Source organism: Botryllus schlosseri, chromosome 5 (assembly GCF_051294905.1).
Source record: "Botryllus schlosseri isolate E-star chromosome 5, Bs_hap1, whole genome shotgun sequence".
Lineage (NCBI taxonomy): Eukaryota > Metazoa > Chordata > Ascidiacea > Stolidobranchia > Styelidae > Botryllus > Botryllus schlosseri.
Window position 1 is genome coordinate 8,177,230 of NC_137240.1, and position 19,490 is coordinate 8,196,719.

Genomic DNA, 19,490 nt, shown 5'->3' on the forward strand with positions numbered 1-19,490 from the left:
TACTTTTAGGGTGGATGTGGTACCAATGGATCAAATATTGCAAAATGATCTCTGGCCCTCAAATCGAGAAATACCGATCTTTTGCCGTCTCAACACTTTGATACAAGCTATACATATCGCGTACATTTGACTGGATATCCTCCTTTTCAAAAAATATCTATAAGCGTTTAAAATTTGTTACTCGAACGTATCAATGGTCCCCACCCGATGGGTCCAATGGCACACGACCATGGGACCTATGAGACATACGCTCAAAACTCAAATTTTTCAACTTGTTTCGTTGTGCACTATAATCTAATCTTAGCTACAGCAAGCCAAATGAATAATGATTCGTCGCTACCTTCAAGAATAGAATAGATTACATCAACTCAAATGTTAGGATAAAATCACGTTTTGATTTCCGCCGAAACTTACCACATAGACATACCCACATACATATTACGGGCAAATCGACATTTTGACTTTCAAATGCCTCGTAATAGCGATAGAACACCACAGATAACTATGATTTATAGCCTCTATATATTGTGGGTGTGTTTCTGTTGTTAAGTGATTAGTTGGTCCAACTATTATGCTTGATTTGGCTATGGTAGCATAGGTTAAGGTTACCATATTTTGAATTTTCAGACTTGCAAAACCGGAGGAAAATCCTGAAAAAATGGTAAATTTGTCAGACCCCATAACTCACGCAGGTCGAAGTTTTTTGCGTGTGAGAAAAGATTCTGCCAGCATGCCACTGTAGACAAAGTCGCGTACTGTGATCAGGAGATCATCACAGATAATATTTGAAGTATTTTCGGTCCCTGCAGTCTCTCATCTGTACCACATCCCCTCTATAGTTTTGGCTCGAGTCATTTTCAATTCACCACCGAGTCAAGTCCCAGTCCAAGTCAGTGAGTAGAGTGTCGAGTCCGAGTCATAGTGTTTTGACTCGAGTCGGAGTCCAAGTCCAAGTCCAAGTCACTGTGCTCACTGATCAGTGTTCAGTTTTGAGTTCTATCCGGTTCAACCCCTTTTTTCAACTCTGCTCGAGTGATATAGAATGGCTCGCATTCATAATATCGTAATTTTGCTCAGTCCCAACAATTTCTGGCCCTATTTTCCCAGTAGCAGGACTGATAGACGAAATACCATAATGTGGTGACTTTACTGTTTTTCGAAGTTACAATGAAATGTCTGTCTTGGCCGTCCTAGACTCGAGTCATATGACGTGGTTCCAGTCATGCACAATGACTCGAGTACTAGTCGAGTCAATACACAAATTGATTCTAGTCGAGTCAAGTCATTTTAGTCATTTGAAAAAATGACTCGAGTCAAGTCGAGTCGCCAGAAAATCATGACTCGATTCGGACTCGAGTCGAGTCATGACTCGAGTCATTACAACCCTGACCTAAACTATGGGATACAGGAACATTTCACTTTATTAAAATATGCATTAACTGAATAATTATTCCATAAACACTAAATAGTAAATAAAAACGATTTTTATCAATTTTACACCAAATGTGTTCAGAAAGCGAGGATAGTATCAACCATGAAACGGCAGCCATCACCACGTTCACGACAGTATAACTCGTTCCCAACATACATAAGTAGATGTAGCAAGACCATACCAGTGCGATATATTTGTTTAGCAGCCCACATAAACGAAATATAGTTGATATACTAGCGGTGGCTAAATTAGTCGGATGATGCTCAAGTAGAAAAGGTGCCGTAGAATGTTACTACTTAAAGAATGCATTCAATCAGATTAGGAATCGCCCGAAATGATACAACCGAGACTTGGGATGGCTTACATAGCAAAAAAAGCTTGAAAGGTGATATCTGCGCAGAATTGCATTTGATGCAAGTGAGATATATGGGGAGTTAGCGCAGTTTGTTAATCCACCGCCATCGGCGCCAGAGACCCTGATTTGCGTCTCAAAAGTAGCACGTTTCGCATCGAAGTGCGGAGGTATATCTGGCACCTCCTCCCCTACGTATCGCTGTTCCTATGACGATTAGTACGAAAGAGCCCAGAGTGAGGACCAGGTGCAGGACATCAACAAAATGGAATGAAAATAGCATGGAAAGGCGATCTAAATTCTAAACATGAAAATACAGCCATACCGACATGTCAAGATCGAACACTGTCACATCGGCCATTAGGTCGTACGTTTGGTCGCTTCGCCAACCTCCTATCTGTTCATTACATCGTATCGTGTCCTCACCATATCTTTTACAATAATATACATTGTGTGTACGTTGAACGGATAAAATAATAGATCGACTGATAATCATCAAGATATCGCCCGCAAAGGTTCAGTGGTAGAAATTAGATATCTTACAGCATTGAAATTTGCTGCAATAGAAGTTCAAAACAGATACGCCAGCACCCCAGTCTAGCCTATAGAAATCTGCTTCGGAATAAAATTACTCCGTTATTCACTCTGCAAATCACCCAAAGTGTCAAGGCGCGAATGATGGCGCGCTATGAATAGAATTTGAGCGTAGGCTATGTATATTACAGGGTTACCATATTTTGGAAATCTGAAAAGAGGACACTTTTAAAAAAAATTCAGACTTGCAAAACCGGAGGAAAGTCCTGAAAAAATGGTAAATTTTCGCCACATCGTGGTCGGTTTACTAAAAAAAGTCAACTTTCTCGCTCAGTGCCCAAAATACAGTTTTTTCTTTCACATTATCAGGCGGTTGACTAAAAAAGAAAAGGTCGACTTCCGGCCCAGCCCCCGAAATATCCGGCGGATCGTTACTTCAGTGCTGATTTACTGTATCTAAGTCGATTTTGCCATATAATGATCCGAAATTCTCAAAAAAGAGGACATTAGGGCGTCCGACGACGACACTTCAAAAAAGAGGACAAATCCTATTAAAAGGGGACGTAGTCCTATAGTAACCCTAGTATATTAGGCGACTGATCTAATCTCTGTGAAAATATTTAAAAGATTCGCAGCTGTTAACTGGAACTTTTATTAATCATTATAACACAATCGGGGCCGACAACGGCGGCAATTTAAAACCGTGATTTAGTAGTAGAGTCGTAAAAGGTCTCTGTGATCGCGAAGAGAAAATAATTAGCGGTTCTTCAGGTGTAGCGAAATGAGTTTGAGTGAGCGCAATAGCTACAAATGAAGTTGGATACGTCAAATTAACGAGCTTAGACATTTAAATTTAAACAATTAAATATATAATCATACTGGAACTCGAAAAAATCGTGTTGGAACATTCTGGGACGTCTGCATAGAAATAATGACTTCAAGAATGTATATGTGAGATAGCCTAACGCAGAACTTCACTGGCGAGAAATGACACAAAACCAGGAAATTTACATCTGTTTCAACTGGCTGCTTGAGCAAATAAGATTTATATTTACAAGTCACGGAAGAATGTAGTAAATTGTCCCCCACCTTACAATGGGTCAAATCTGTCAGATATGAAAAATGATCAAGGAATCAAATTCCAAAAAATTCGGATGTAGATCTGAGATGTATTTAGAAATATTTTGCAGCTGTATTTCTACATTAAATTTGTAGTTTTTTTCAGTTTTCTCCGAACTTTCAAGAAATTTCAGCCATTGCCGGATTCGGACATCGATCGTCCGCAAAATTATTAATTATTTGTAGATTTCGACTTAATTTGAATCTCGAATCCTGGAACATGATTTGTTATTTGAAAATAAGAACCTCTCATCTCTGCAAAGTAGGCACATATATTTATCCGCAGTTTCGTCTCCCAAACATTGCAAAATGACAGAATATGTGTCGCTACAGCGTAATGTAGGCCTAATTACCAATCCAGGGCTTACATTATGAGTGTCGATGGAATTAAAGCCACATCATCAGTTGTGTGGTGCTGCATAGAAGCCTAGACCACGCTGTAAGGCACTCGCCCCAGTGCTATTAGTAAAATACCAATCCATGATGATAGCGGTGGCAGAACAGGAAAAATTCATCATTTGAACTTTCCCGGGACGAAATCTAACTATAATGATAATCCGGATATACTGACAGTGTTCAAGACATATAGCCGACTGAATTGGTATCCTCTCGCAGTCGCCATTCGAATGTACATAACACAAACGCAGATCCTCCTATCAACAGAACGGGGGTCGAGGATTGAAATAGAAACTTGGGGTCAGATCATAAGGTGTCGACGGGTAGCCAGATTGGTCTTACAAGCTGAGGAGCTTTAAAGTTAGCGTTGCAGTTCAGGTATAATAACTATATCCCCCGCGGATAAAAGACCGCACCGCTTGTCTTCCCTCGGCTGCACACTGTTCCTCCGCCATCGCGTGAAATTACGGCTCTGAATCAAAATTATTGACTTTGAGGTATGGGAGGGTGGAAGTAACAACGAGTCGAAGTGGAAATCAATCGTGAGATGACTGCAAGACCAAATATGTTTCGGAATGTAGACTAAAATGTTTCCACTCAGAAAAGTCGAAAAACTAAAAAAATTCAGTTTTTCCGAAGTAGATTATAGGCTATAATTCGAAGTAGGCCTACAGCTACAGCATTTAGAATTACAGAATTCGCAATAACTTGGAAATTGAATTAAATTCATAAAAAGAAAAAAAAAAAACTACCGCAAATATCCAAGTTCAGTTCAGGTCAAATAAGAGTTCATTCTCCCACAAGCAGAGAATTGATTGGTGGACGAGAATTCTCAACGAAAAACTCAAATAACTCCGCTTCTACCAGTTGTAATTGAGTCAAATTCGTTTTGCAGCGTCCTTGAAGACAACTCGACGGTTTCATTGGTTATTTTTGCCTGATAAATTTAGGCTTACCATATTTTGGAAATCTAAAAAGAGGACACTTTTTCAGAAAGTTAAGACATGCAAAACCGGAGAAGCGAATTCTCAAAAACCGGTAAATTTTTCCCACTTCGTGATCGGTTGACTAAAAAAAAAAGGTCATCGCCCGGAGCTTAACTTCTGTGCTAATTTGCGGCATATCACTCGCAATTTCCTCTAAATCTGACCTAAATTTTCAAAAAAGAGGACAAAATCTCAAAAAAGAGGACAGAAGGGCGTCCTCCGAGGACACTTTCAAAAAAGAGGACAAATCCTCTTAAAAGAGGACGCATGGTAAGCCTAGATAAATTGAAGTTTTGAATTGGCTCTTCGGAGGCTTATACTTGTAAGAATTGAACAAAATCTGGTGTGCAGCGTTTTTTCGGGTAACCTGACAATTTAATCAATGAATGGCTAGAACCCTGAAAAAAGGTTATCTTTGAAGACCCTAAGTGTATACACTCTGTACAGTCTTCGTGTAGCATTTTCAACTAAAATTTTGAGACATTATCAAATTAGACCAGATTACCGGCATTTCGCTTTACAGACTAGATGCCACGATGATCTGTAATTTATCGATTTACATCGAATGGCGTAATCACGGCGCCCGCGTGGGCACCAGTTCAGATTGCAGAAGCGGGGGCGTTATGAAACAGGACGTCGACCATCGCCAAGGCAAGCAGCTATAGTCCGAGTGCCCGAACGTGCGAGTCTTTCTGATACCAGAACTGTGCCGTGATGGTTCAGATAAGACCAGCGAAACATCAGTTGTGTGCATAGAATATGTCCCTACTACGCTCACGCATAACACGGACGGACCCCGAACCCTAGGCGGGATTCTGGACTTGAGCAGGACTCCTGTCGAAAACCTCGGTGTTTTATACATACCCAAAAAAATGCTCTGAAACATGGCAGACCAAATAGACCTGATTTTATTTCTCTTTGCCATCAAGCGAAAACGCCATTGTCACGAAGGCTACAGGAAAGTGGTCAATATGTATGTACTATGCTGGATAACTAAATAAGGCATCCCCCAACCGCAGACATGCTCATTAAAACTAAATTCCAGCCGCGGATCCATGCTGCACACGAAGTCAGGGGGCGAAAGGAGCCTTTGTATCCAGTCGTGACATTGTGCTATCAGCACCCACGTCAGGCAGTTATAAATTCCCCACCCTGAATCTCTGTCGTCAGCGTCCCCTTGCCGCCAAGCTCCGAACTCCCCGATACCAAGACAAGTCTCAATATTATAATCGTGTTACTACGCGTAAATGTACACCTCCAGAGTGCAGCCACGAAGAAAACGACCGTGGTGCCGAAATCTATTACTCATCATTACATACTATGCTTACTTTCGATGGTTCAACACGGGATGAAATAGAAAGAGTAAATTTATCGTAGGATTAAAAGAGCAAGTAAATACACGCGCGGGCCCAACTCGACGCGGAGCGAACCGGAATTAGCCGGAAATCAAATCGAATCACAATCGGGCAAAAGAAATCTAAAATAACATACGTAAAATATATCATCAGTAAAGGAAATAAAGCGATTGCCGCGCCGACCGACGTTCGTCAGGCACAATCGGCGCACTGGTGGACAAACAATACTCCTCGAAGAAAGGAAACAAGAAACCACTGTCCGAATAGGGAACAAAAATAATCGAAATACACGCATCAATAATAAACCCGGTTGGATTTTGCTCTTCCTTACAGCAGGCTTTCTTGAAGATACCGCCACAATTTCAAGACAATTACGCATCGCACTAGTCCAACACAAGCATATGCGTTGACACGGTGATCCAACGATCTGTGAGAGCCGAGTAATGGGGAAAAAACCTTACGCAGTTTCAGAGTATAAAAACACGCTTCGAGTGAACTTGACCGTCTACTCCACAATAAGACGCATATTTCACAACTTAAAACGATCCGTTTCGGACTGCACGCTACCAAGTCCGGCACGCCGTATAAATAGGACCGACAGAATCATGAATATATTATAAAATATTAGCGATATTGAGATAGGGACTGACAACGACAAAAATGGCTCGCTGATGTCGGTCTAGCTGATTTCTGATTTCCACTGACAGCAGTGGAATCCCGGCTGGGGATCAAGCTAGTCAGTACTAGCAATAATATCGGGCTATTGGAACGATATTATTACCGCTATGGCGTGGCAGTCATCATGAGGTCACAAAATCGTAATGAAACCATCCTACGGAAGCAGAGTTTACTAGAGCCCGATCGGTTTCAGATTTTCAAAACGATAACCATCGCTATGCTTGCTTGGGCATCGAATCGACTGGAAAGGCTCCGTCCGGACACCTGTTCGCTATAAGCTGGCCTATGTCAACAGTCCCTGACAAGTAGTCGCATCTCCGATCGCAGATTTGATTCCTATTACCATGTTGAGACGATATTTCATTATACCAATTAATAGATTATAAGAATAGGTGTCTAGATTACAATGCATCTTAATTTCAACGTGAATATAGATCTGGGTTGACACGGGAGGTGAGTCAAAAGTCATGATGTCACACGACTTACGCCCTCACGGGTTCTATTTTTTAGTGGTTATACATCCTGTGATTGAGGCTTGACATCAGCAAAAAGTTCTGCGACTGCCATATTTTTATGGGCTACCGTCATGAGTTAACTTGACGCATCAGCGCAATGACTCCGCATAGCAGGAACACTCTATAGATGGGATAAATGAAAAGCGCTCCCGTCTCGTAACCCCGGACTGCGTTGGCTGTCAAGTTATCTGTCCAGTCCTCGCGTGTTAAAACACACGTCAAAGCAGACGGGGACTCGTACGTAGACGCTGTTAGTATCCCGTACCAAATTGATTCATTGGCGGCGGTGGTGGCGGTGTGGCGTTCGGCGCCCGCCGGTTGTGACTACCTGCAACACGGAATCGAAAAGAACACAAAAATTAACAAAAAGAGAAAAGAATCAAACAGAGCGGAACCACCTACCGTCTACCATATTCAACAGAGCATCAAAATGAATTGAACGCGACAAGAACCAAAAGTCACTACAATCACAACAAACATTCCCGCTTGCAAGGTGTTGAGAATAAATGCACTCGTTGTGTAACGTTCAACGAGTGTTCGGGTACAGAACACTCAAATCAAATCGGAACAGCGACTCTGCTGTGACAAATTACCTTTAACGTAATGTAACTGGAATTATATTTTTTGCGCCATGTAAGCTACAGATTTGAACTTTTCAAGTTCTTCACACTGTTATGGTGCTCGCTAGAACCCAATTTTACCCGTCTTTAATGGTAATAGTAGCCATCAACCTAGCAGTGTTTGATATTAATCTTAAAAGGTCGATCGTAGTATGAAACCTCAGGATTTATTCAATAAGAATAGCAGCAAAATTAGTGCAGTCCTACTTCTGAGCGTGACGGACAGGGGAACGGCCGAGACCAGTGCCTGTATACTCTGCGAAACACGGCCTAAATTTGACAAAGCAGGCGCTATACGGTTGAATCTGTCCGCTCTTTTCTTTTGACAGATTGTGCTATCTCAAATACCATAATATGTAGATTATCGGGTCTAGAAAAGAAATTGATAGATCGGTAGCCTATTATAGTAAATTGCGATATTTGAGATGGAGAAACATTGACAAAGATGCAAAAAAAATTCCATATTGCACAATTTCAGATCAAGCTGTCCAGAGGAATGTAGGCAGAGTCGTAATCTTTTAGTTTTTATTCTGTTTAGTCAGAGTATTTACGATCCTGAAATCGTGACGACAAACAATTAACATTCATGAACTCTTTGACTAGTACTGGTACTGTAACCCAAGATTTCAATAGTATAACGTAAATCATTAACCAGATTTCGAAATCAAGTTTTCTTGATGATATACATTATTTTGGAAAAAATGGAGCGACTCAAAACAAGCAAGCGTATTTACTTAATACACGTCGCATGAAACAATGTCCAACACACAAGGATCAAAACACACAGCACTTTCGACTGAGTCAAGCATGGATGACTCGAAGTACAAGCCACGTAAAACAGCACCTAGTTCAAAAAAAAGTGAGCCTCAAATCCGAACATTTATAACTACATGCCAGGATCCAATAGACCCGGCGTCAGTAGTAGCCGTGGACAAAAGTTATGTAGTCACAGTTGTCACTTGACATTGGCAGACACATACACATTACACAGTAACCAAAAACAAACACCGTGAAAGGAACTACTTTCACATTTGAAACTAATACAGCATCGCGAGCAGTCTAATAACAATATCCGGAGTACCTGAATCGGGTAAATATTTGACGGAACAGTAAAATATACCGGAATATCGTCAAAACCTATTGCACCGTAACTGCTAAGAAACACAACATAGAACATATATTTCGGCTTACTTTTCTTTGGCTGCATACTAGGATAAGTCTTGGGACTAGGCGTAAAATGTTCTGGAGGCGGAAGCTCTGTGTGAAACTGGAATCTGTTTTCGAAATCGTTCGCTGCAAACCCAAAAGTTTCGGAGTTTAGATTTCGATTCACACCATTAGGTCTAGAATTCGGTAATTTTCCGATTTGATAGTTCAGTACAGTATCAGACTACTGTACCAGCACCACATGATGTCATACGTTAGAGACAACGCCAGCATGTTCGTTTGGCAAACCAAAACTATGATGACCAGTCTTGTGACAACACTTCATAACATGACATCACTTTACAGGAAGGCAGCGTCCATGAGGATGTCTCGAAATGATTCACACGACTTTATTTAACAAATAGCACAAGGAAGATTTCCTTTTTCCGGGTGACAAGAACTACATGATTAAACAAATACGAAACGAAGTTTAAAAATCTGTAGCAACTGTCAACTCAAAACATTGTGCGCAATAGTAAAACACTGGTATCACATACCGACACTGTTGACGGATTACAGGTGCAGTACCGTAGGGGTGTTCAGAAATAACTTTTTTCCTCAAATTGTACTGGCTACTTGATAAAATTGTTAGGTTACCTAATTTAAGCCTACACACCAAATTTGGTTCAATTCCAGCCAGTAGCTGTATTGCTACAGGAGAAGAAAGTTTCGATTTGTTATTTAAAAATAAAGAAACAAGAATTTCAGAATTTTCTGTTCACCCCATGAAAGAGTTACGTTGTGTATAGAAACGATGTTCACCGAATTTGGCTCAATTCCAACCAGTGGAAGCGGAGTTATTGCTGTCGAAAAATTTGGATTTGAATGAAATAGTCTTTACGGTGGGCACACTTATAATAAATAATTAAAGAATTGGTTACCATACTATTTTATTCATAATCCAAATTTTTCGACCGCAATAACTTTGCTTCCACTGGTTGGATTTGAATCAAATTTGGTGAACATCGTTTCTATAGGCAACCTAACTCTTTCATGGCGTGAACAGAAAATTTTTAAATTTTTGTTCCTTTATTTTAATATAATAAATAGAAACTTTCTTCTGTAGCAAAGCGGCTACTCCCTGGGATTGAACCAAATTTGGTGTGTAGGCTTAAATTAGGTAACCTAACAATTTTATCAAGTAGCCAGTACAATTTGAAAAAAGAGTCATTTTTGAACAAACTAAGGTGCAGTTTAATGACAAGGTAGTGGTAGGCCTACATTCACAGCAGCAACACCAATGGGTTGGAGGTTCGAGTTCGACTAGGTAGGCTCTAGAATTCCTAACTAAGTGATGAAAGTTTATTTAGGCACCTCCACGCCATCTGCTTCGTGGAAATGGTGTCTTACGAATGCCTAGAACAAAAGTGGGCCGTCCGCGCTACAAGCAGACGGAACAAGAATATAACAGCCTGGAGTACAGTGACCAACGTAGCCGAAACAACATGAACGCATAAATAAATTGCCAAACAACAAAACTGTTAGTGCAGTAATGTACCACAATGATATGAAAACTTGCTATGGTTGGAAGGGCGCATCCTTTTCAGTACAATAGCCGCATATTCTAGGACTGAGAAAAGAAATCACGGGTACAAGGTAGGGCATCGTCACGTAAAAGTCCACAATTACTCATCGAAATGGGTAGCGCACAGTCGTGGCAAACTTTTTCCAAACCTTAATACAACTTGGAAAGTGCAAGTCAACGTTGGATATTTACTCAAACTTGTAAGGTAAACACTATGACTCATATAGTACCCATAGAGGTACGATTAAAAAAAGAAACCTCCCTTCGCGAAATTATCCTTCAATGTATTTCACTTTCACAATCAATATCCGCATATTTCACTTTCACACTCAAACATGCCGGGATGACAAGTCTATCAATTAAGGGGTGACGAAAAAATCTTTCTGGGTAGCTATTCGATTTGCAAGCTACTAGTTACAAAGGGAGCTAATATTTAGCTTAGATTCCAGTAAAATATCAGCATATAAGCCAAAATTGTGCAAACATTTTTAGTACAGCAATAAAGGCTTGGTTTATTATCAAGGCCGTATGGTGCTAATTCATGTCCTGACTGTTCATGCAGGTTAAATAGTTTCCGAACCACAATCATGATCGAAAACTTCCACAAATAGAACTGCAGGACCTACCATGGTCGAAATAAAATTATGTACCGCCATTAATGAGGTCAATTCAATTGAAAGCGCCTTTCTCAATCAAATATTGCTGCGTTCTGAATTTCCCGAACTACGCCGGAAATTACAAATCAGGCAAAAAAACGAAATTTCACAAACAAACCAACTTCATTGCCGCAATCAAAAATTCCGATGTTTGAAAAATTTCAAACTGCGTCATATTGTCGACTCTGTAGAATCGGCCGTCAGCAGTTTCAAGTCTTTCAAGAAACCAGAAAGTAGGCCCGACGGAATTGCAACATATACTCATCAAAACGTAGGTCGATTTGTCAAGCGCATGAACACAGTCTGTCTCCGATGCTTCCAACATGAATTTAGACTCAAAAACTTTAAAGATCGCAGTCAGGTTGAAAAAGATTTGTTATTTCAGAAAAACTGGATCAAGACATTAGGCCAGAGGTCTCAAACACGCGGCCCGCCAGAGCATTTTGTGCGGCCCGCGACGACATTTTAGATTTTTATTAATTTGACAATATACAAGTGTCACATATATCTTTTCAGGTTATAAAGTGTCTATTCCCTCTTAAATTGCCCCCAAAGCCTGAAACTATTCATCAAACATCAGTATCACATCAATTGCAAACGTTGCCGCAGTGGAAGATTCACTATTTCGCCACATTTCCAATTCATGATGACAAAACCTGACCCTTGGACGATTCGTGACTGAAATTTGTGAGTTGGACTTGGACGAGACCTTTTTTAGAATTACTCAGATTCGGGCTAACTCGATGGCAAAATGAAAATGACTCCAAATACCGTGAATTTGTTAGAACCATGGACCCAACAAACTAGTCGCGTACAAGGAGGATAGTAATAGATCAGAAGGTCACAACTTGGTATTTCGCTAACGAAGCAAGTAGTTTTGGCAACCATTGGCAATCTGTTAGTTACATCTTTGGTCGCTAAACCATGTTATAAGGGTCACTCAAAGGTTCCGATAGTACCGTAGTGGTACGCTCCGACGATGTAACAACAACGGGCCGTTCGGCGTTCCGACATTTCAATCACTAGGACACATTCAGCAATATATTTATATCATATTTATATTTTTTCTGCTCCTATTATTGAAGATATTTGGCCATGAGATTAATAGCCTGCTTATCAGAAGTATACCCGAATCCAGGATTGAAATTACAATGATCAACCTAAAAATGTTTTGATATCAGATCAGTCTCTATTATCAATCAGTTGAATTCAAAATATTCAGAGTAGCTGCAAAATTATAACACGGTAGCTTTTATCTAATTGAAAAGTCGATATATTATATATATATAGCTTTAATATATATTTATATATTAATATATATTATGTTTAATCGTTGTGATGAGTACAACAACAATTCTATTCAAATAGGTATAAATGTGATGATTCTTTTCGTGTCAGGCCTAAATTGATACATTTTGACGATGTGTGTTTACTGTCAGTCTGGTCACTTTCAATAGGACAATTCATTCCCAAATAAGGCCTACTTGGAAAGACATAGAATACCCACACAAATGATGCGGCCCACGGCGTCGTCAAAACTGGAAAACTGGCCCGCGAGCACATCTGAGTTTGAGACCTCGGCATTAGGCTATTTAATGTTGAATTCCGTGAAGACATCAGAAAGAATGTCAATGAGCTAGTATCAGATACTTTAATAGCAGCACAACTCAAATTGAGAGGTACGATTCAAAACAGAGATTATACTCGTATATTGCATTCAGGTATCTCGGCGAAACTAGTAGAAACTATCAACCTAGCTATAGTTGCGGATTTTGAAAAGTGAGTAGTTCTTGTTCTACAACAAGAAAAGACGTGTACTTGGCCAATGATAATGGTACATTTCTTGACCTATTTGTAATTCAGTATTTCGTTCAGTTGTGTTGAAGTTACTCAGTTGCACATTTTGAAAAATACGGCAGTTTGTGTCGCTATGTACGCGCGGTTGAACAACGCGAAGATGAGAACTTCGCAACAATCGTTCACCTTGCAAAAGCCCTAGTTCCTTGTGTCGCAAATCGGGATCGTTGCCCGGCACGAACGTCATGACACTGCGAGCTGTTGAAAATGTATCTCTTCCTGTCTTTCGGTGACTAACGCGCAATGCCTATGGTGCCCATTGGATGAGTAAAACGTGCATCATCAACAATCACGATATGACAAGTTGTGACACCATGTTCCTATCAAGCTTCCCATCACATTAGAGGGCGAATAACAGAGCTATTTGCAGTTTAAAAGCACAGCACACACACGACTTTATTAATTGCCTTCCTAAAGAACGTTCCGTAAATCATGGCAGTCCCAGTCATATTCTATAATTATAATCCCGATTGATGCAAAACAAGCTTCACAATGACTTACTTTACACGGGCAAGCTTTGGATTGGTCATTGTACCGCTTTTGAAGTCGAAGAATATCGACTGATATAGCAGACTCGATTTTGGACGATGAATGGAATCAGCAGCAGGTGGGATAATAGAAATTTAACATCAATCATAAAAGAATGGAAAAAATTCGTATTTGCCAATATTCTCCCAACATTGCGATTTTGTGGTTGAGCCGCTCGGTTATCGACAGATGACATCACACATTGCTGTGCCCTTATTGATAGCCTACAAATATTTAACAACCAATAAAACAATAACCTAGTACGAAATGGATGATCCCATTATAAATCATAACTGACATCCCAAGCAGAGGTACTTGAGTAGAAGTAACGTTGTAAAGTACTACTCACACACAAGTAGAAGTAGAGAATTCTAAGCAAAAAAGTAGGTATTCTAGGCCCAGTATTATCTAAACCACCGAAAACTGAAGTAAAAGTAGCCTAAAATAAATAATTACTTCAGAAAAAGTGCAAAATCTACTTCAGTAGGAAAAAATCCGTGGCTGACCCCAATGACCTCATGTCTCAAGTATCAAAGTACAGTCTTACCTGGACCATTCGAATGATGGCCGTGCGTTGACCCTCTGCCAGGCGGCGGTGGGGGTGGCATACTGTTCCTCGAAGGTGGTGGCGGAGGCGGCGCCCCTTTGCCCCCGAACGAAGGTGTGGGTGGTGGTCTCGATGCGGGAGGGGGTGGCGGCCGTCCGGCGTTACGCGAAGGTGGGGGTGGAGGTCGTCTGAAAATGGAAAATATTCGCGAGCTCATGGCAGGTTTATCCATCTTTCAACTCACGATTCACGCAAGAATGCAGAGCATACTATTATTACAGATTCCCAAACCACGAGAGCAACCACCGAAGACCGGGTCCTTAACCAGGTGTCCATGGACACCTTATGCTTGGGGGTCTGCAGACTAGTTTTAATGGTCCATGGAAACCTTGTGCTTGGGGGTCTGCAGATTAGTTTTAATGGTCCATGGAAACCTTGTGCTTGGGGGTCCGCAGACTAGTTTCAATGGTCCATGGAAACCTTGTGCTTAGTGGTCCGCAGCCAAGTTTTAATGGTCCATGGAAACCTTGTGCTTGGGGGTCTGCAGACTAGTTGTGATGGTCCATGGAAACCTTGTGCTTAGGGGTCCGCAGCCAAGTTTTAATGGTCCATGGAAACCTTGTGCTTAGGTGTCCGCAGACTAGTTTCAATGGTCCAAGGAAAACTTGGGCTTGGGGGTCCGCAGACTAGTTTTAATGGTCCATGGACTGGACACCTTGCGATTGGTGGTCTGCAGACTAGCTTTAATGGTCCATTGGACACCTTATACTTAGGGGGTTTACAGACTAGTTTGAGTCCATGGCTCCATAGTAGCCCAATGGTGAAACTACAACTATAAAGCTTATAACCTCATAACCAATGTTCCCTCTAATATTTGACGAGTCAGCGCACACTCGCGATCTCACTGCGCAGACACTTGGACAACAGTGCGTAATGACTAAAAAAAGGTCATCGCTTCGGATTTTTGTGCGCAACTTACATTTTCTGTGCGCAGAGACCGTGTCAGCACTGCGCATTTGCGCACATGCGCAGCTTAGAGGGAACAGTGTTCATAACATTATTTTTGGTCAGTAGATTACAAATAATTTAGGGTTTGGCGCTAAAAAAGGTCCAGAACCGCTGCAATACAGAGAAAACCTGACCTAGTACATGTAACTCAGCCAGGGCCACATTCAACAACGTTTTTCACCCATTGAGATTCTGCTGTCAGGCAGTAGCAGATCTGCATTGAAGACCAATCATTTTCAGAGCAAAAGGTTTGCCTGCTCCTTTTGACATTCGAATTTAAACAAAAATTGTTAGCGAAGCTCCACGTTACATTTGATGATGAAAATTACAACGATATCGCAAAGTGAAAAAATGAACCAACCCTTTGTCCTGTCGCGATGACATTGGTGGGGGCATGTCATTGCTTGGCGGTGGAGGCGGAAAATCATTGGTGGTTTGGCCCGGAGGTGGCGGTGGGAGGGTCCTTTGCTGCTGGAAAGACGGCGGTCCGTTCGACCTCGTGGAAGACCTGAAAAAATAGAAGTCAATATCCTTGCAATATAGGTTCCACGGATGAAACACTACATCATTCTCCTACATTACCGCTAGCTACAAAAGAAAGTCAACACCAGCGTGTCGCGCAACGAGCTAACCCAAACAGCGGTTTATTTAGACCAGTGGTTCCTAAACTTAATTTTCATACGGTATTTCCCGCACTAGAATCGGTCAAGCGTTGTCACCACACAATTGACTCGTCATTTTTTTCGTCTCTGTCTCTCATCTTCCCCCAGGGCGGCAATATCGCCCCCTTTGGGAAGCACTCACTTAGACAAAAGCAGGTTTGAATGAATTATCTATTTTCCCAAGTCTGCTACCTGCTACTCATAAAGTAGGCCACTAGGCCTAATCGAACAAGAGGATTTCATCCGAGGACAGAAAAACCACAAACCTATTCAGCATTCCCGGCGACGGAGGTGGAGGTCCCCTAGACGGCGGCGGCGGCGGGGCCCCACCCCGTGACATAGGGGGAGGGGGCCCGCCACTTGATGACAAAGATGATGGCGATGGGGGAGGGGGCAAACCCCGTGACGAAGGAGGTGGGGGAGGGGGCCCTCCTCTTGACGGCGGAGGGGGCAAACCTCGCGAGGACGGCGGGGGTGGGGGTCCTCTTGAATTAGACGGTGGGGGTGGCGGCCCCCTCGAATTAGAAGGTGGGGGCCGCCTTGAATTAGATGGTGGAGGTGGTGGCGGAAAACTATCCCCGCCTGAATTTTGATGCAGAGACGAGCTGCGTCTCGAATCTCTCGATGGCGGTGGTGGAGGCGCCCCGGACCTTCCCGGAGCGGGGGGCGGAGGCCCTTTTCCCGGTAAACCCATAGGAGGGGGAGGCAGTCCACCTCTGTCGTTGAAACTATTCCGGCCCGAAACACTGTTTCTCGGAGACGAAGAGGTGGGACTGGGTGACGAAGGGGGCTTCCAACGTGGGGGTGCCCCGCTGCTACGCGAGCCCGAGTCAGGCTTAGACGCGGGTGTCGGCGGCCTCCAGCCCCCACCGCCAAACGGCTGAGGCCCCGTGTTCGGTTTACGGTTGGATGGTGGTGGTGGTGGCTGTGAACTGTTATTTCGTCCGCCGAAAGTTGGCGAAGGTCCGTTTCTATTGCCCATTCCCGGTGGTTTCATGGCAGAACCGCCTCTGCTCCCTGCAAAATATTTACGGCAACATTGCAGCAAAACTGTTGATACACGTTTGTTATCGATAATACGGGACAGTATCATGCATAAATAGGGCTGGTGAAAGTCCAGTACCTAACTGACGGGATTCCATATTCGAGACTTGGGCATAGGCTGAGAGGTGGGCCAGTAACAAAGTACTTCCATTTTAAGAATTATACCAAGTAGAGTTTGCTTACTAGCATTTTTACTCAAGTGGCTATGATTTTAGAGTACTTCTACTTCCCCGCTGTCATTTTCTAGGCAAAACTAAGCCCAGAATAATCACTTTCTAGGAAATAACTACACCAGCGTGTTCTTGAGTAGATATCTGCGATGTTCATTCTACACGTTAACCTCTGCCTAGGCGCCAGGTTGAGAGCTTAGGCATCCCTCATTAGGACAGCAATTCCCTAAGTGTATACCACCATTATTTTGCAAATTTTGGAAAATAATTGTGAATATTTCAATGATTAAACTAATAAACTTCACAAATCAACATGAATTAGGCCAACTCGACTTGAAAATTTCTTCGCGCTTGGCCCGACTAAACATATAAAAACTAGGGTTGTTCAAAAATAACATTTTTTTTCAATTTACTGGCTAGTTGGCAAATAGTTAGGTTGCCTAAAAAAACACTTCACACAAAATTTGGCCCAATTCCAACAAGTATTGCTATTAAAAAAAGGCGTGATATATGAAAAAAAGTTTCAAATATGTCTACCCATGAAATTGTTGGGTTATCGAAAAAAAGATGCATAGGATATAAAGTTTGGCTGGATTCCAACCATTATTTATTATAGAATTATATAAAGTAAATACTATTATGTTCAAATTCTGAAAATTTTCAGCAGCCGTATTAGACACGCATGATATTCGAGCAGACAGTGAATTCCCAACCGCAGGGAGCTTCCATAACGATGGAAAGTAAGGAAAGTCTCACCAGCTGGCTTCAGGGCGGGCATACCACCAGCAAAAAGTCCTCCCAATCCACCACCTCCTCCTCCTCCTCCTCCCCCAGGTCTCCCCCCTCCTCCTCCTCCGCCGCCGCCACTTTTGTTAGCTGAAACAGTAAACAACTTGAGAACGACTCATTCCATTCCTATTTAATTGGATTACTTCACTCATTTCAGTAGCAATCATTCTTTTATGCTATTTTCACTTGTGACTCAACAGTCAACACCGTTCGCAGACAATGCCTACCTTTCATAACATACATAACTATGTGTACGATGCATTTGCAAACGAGAATATGGTCAAGATAGGTACCAGAGTAGACGAAATAAGTATTTCAATGCATATGACATATATATCATTTTATACGTGCAGTGAATGGAGCAAATAATAACTAAGGTTGCGAGCAATGATTCTAGGACTCTAACCTGAATTGAGTATTCATTCAAATGATTTGAGTTGGGTACGACGAGAAGATTTTTACGAGTATCTAAATTATACGCTCCTTGCCACTAAAAATGAATTCTTCAACAAGAATTATAGTTTCGGTGCTATTTCCCAATGTGGTAGGCTGTAAAACTGGTCACAGAGTGCAACGAGAAAGGTATGGCAAAAAAATTAAATAATCTTCAATGCGATGTAGAACCGGCATTATGGCAATATTGTTTGTGGTCGTATAAAACTTTTACCCATTATACCTTCCCTATCATTCATACTGCTGTAACGTTATAATGAGCAATACTCGAATACTTGAATCGAAGTCTATTACTGGACTCAGGATTGAATCACTATAAGCTGTACACTATTTTGTCTACACAGCTAGGATTCATACAGGTTTTACACTCGACATATCGAGAGTAATGTCATGAGCCGTGTTGTCCCGCGGTTAAAAACTTACCAGCGACCTGCGGAACGCTCCTGTCATTTGTTTGTACTTTCTTTAGCTTGTTAGCCTTGAAGTTGCATATATCTCCCAACACGGCGTTGCGGCCCCCGGCCTCCTGCTTCGACAGCTTTGGTTTCTGAGTGTTGGCTTGGGATAGAGTGGGCGGCGGGGGAGGTGGGGGCGGTGGCGGGGGTGGCATGTTTGTGTGAAAACTCGGTCAAGATAATTTTCAAAAGTGTGTTCTCACTTCACTGGTAACATTATCTAACTTGACGAAATGCTGCAAAGAAAACAGGGGATTATTTTCACATCAACGCTCTGCTATAATGATTCTCTCAATAAAATAGTATCAATCAGAATAAACGGGTCATTTTATAATAAAAAAACACTATAGAGATAATGACAAATGCGTGCCTGCTAGAAGCAAATGACCACAATACAAGAAACCGGTTGAATTGGATATTGTGATGCCAGACAAACAGAGAGAGAGAGATGTGGTCATTGGTCAGAGCAATGAAACAGCAATGAGCTGTGATGACATTACCTGGACTAGAACCTCTAAACATTGTTCTGCAATCAATTGCTAGTGACAGTGTACGGTACGGGGATTATTCTATATTAAATTTCTGATAGGTTTATTCATATAT

At 41.8% G+C, this 19,490-nt stretch overlaps 2 protein-coding genes across 3 annotated transcripts in view; both read right to left on the bottom strand.

Moving 5' to 3' along the window:
• Positions 1-10,878, bottom strand: part of LOC145438903 (radial spoke head 10 homolog B-like) — a 260,639-nt gene extending 249,761 nt beyond the window's left edge. Inside the window, exon 1 of the mRNA XM_080316292.1 lies at positions 10,868-10,878. The gene's annotated coding sequence lies outside the window, so the exon portion shown is untranslated. The remainder of the gene's footprint in view (positions 1-10,867) is intronic.
• LOC145438907 (uncharacterized) lies at positions 1,404-19,124 on the bottom strand. 2 transcript variants are annotated; one of them, XM_080316298.1, is made up of 7 exons: positions 18,856-19,124; positions 17,947-18,066; positions 16,243-16,993; positions 15,676-15,822; positions 14,307-14,494; positions 9,179-9,280; positions 1,404-4,305 (listed from the first exon to the last, which is right to left on the bottom strand). In XM_080316298.1, the coding sequence occupies exons 1-7, from the start codon at positions 19,040-19,042 to the stop codon at positions 4,298-4,300; spliced, it is 1,503 nt and encodes a 500-aa protein (XP_080172424.1). In that variant the 5' UTR covers positions 19,043-19,124; the 3' UTR covers positions 1,404-4,297. The 2 variants fall into 2 exon arrangements, with proteins under 2 accessions (XP_080172424.1, XP_080172423.1); XM_080316297.1 differs by lacking the exon at positions 1,404-4,305 and adding an exon at positions 5,709-7,695.
• Between the last annotated feature and the right edge of the window lie 366 nt (positions 19,125-19,490).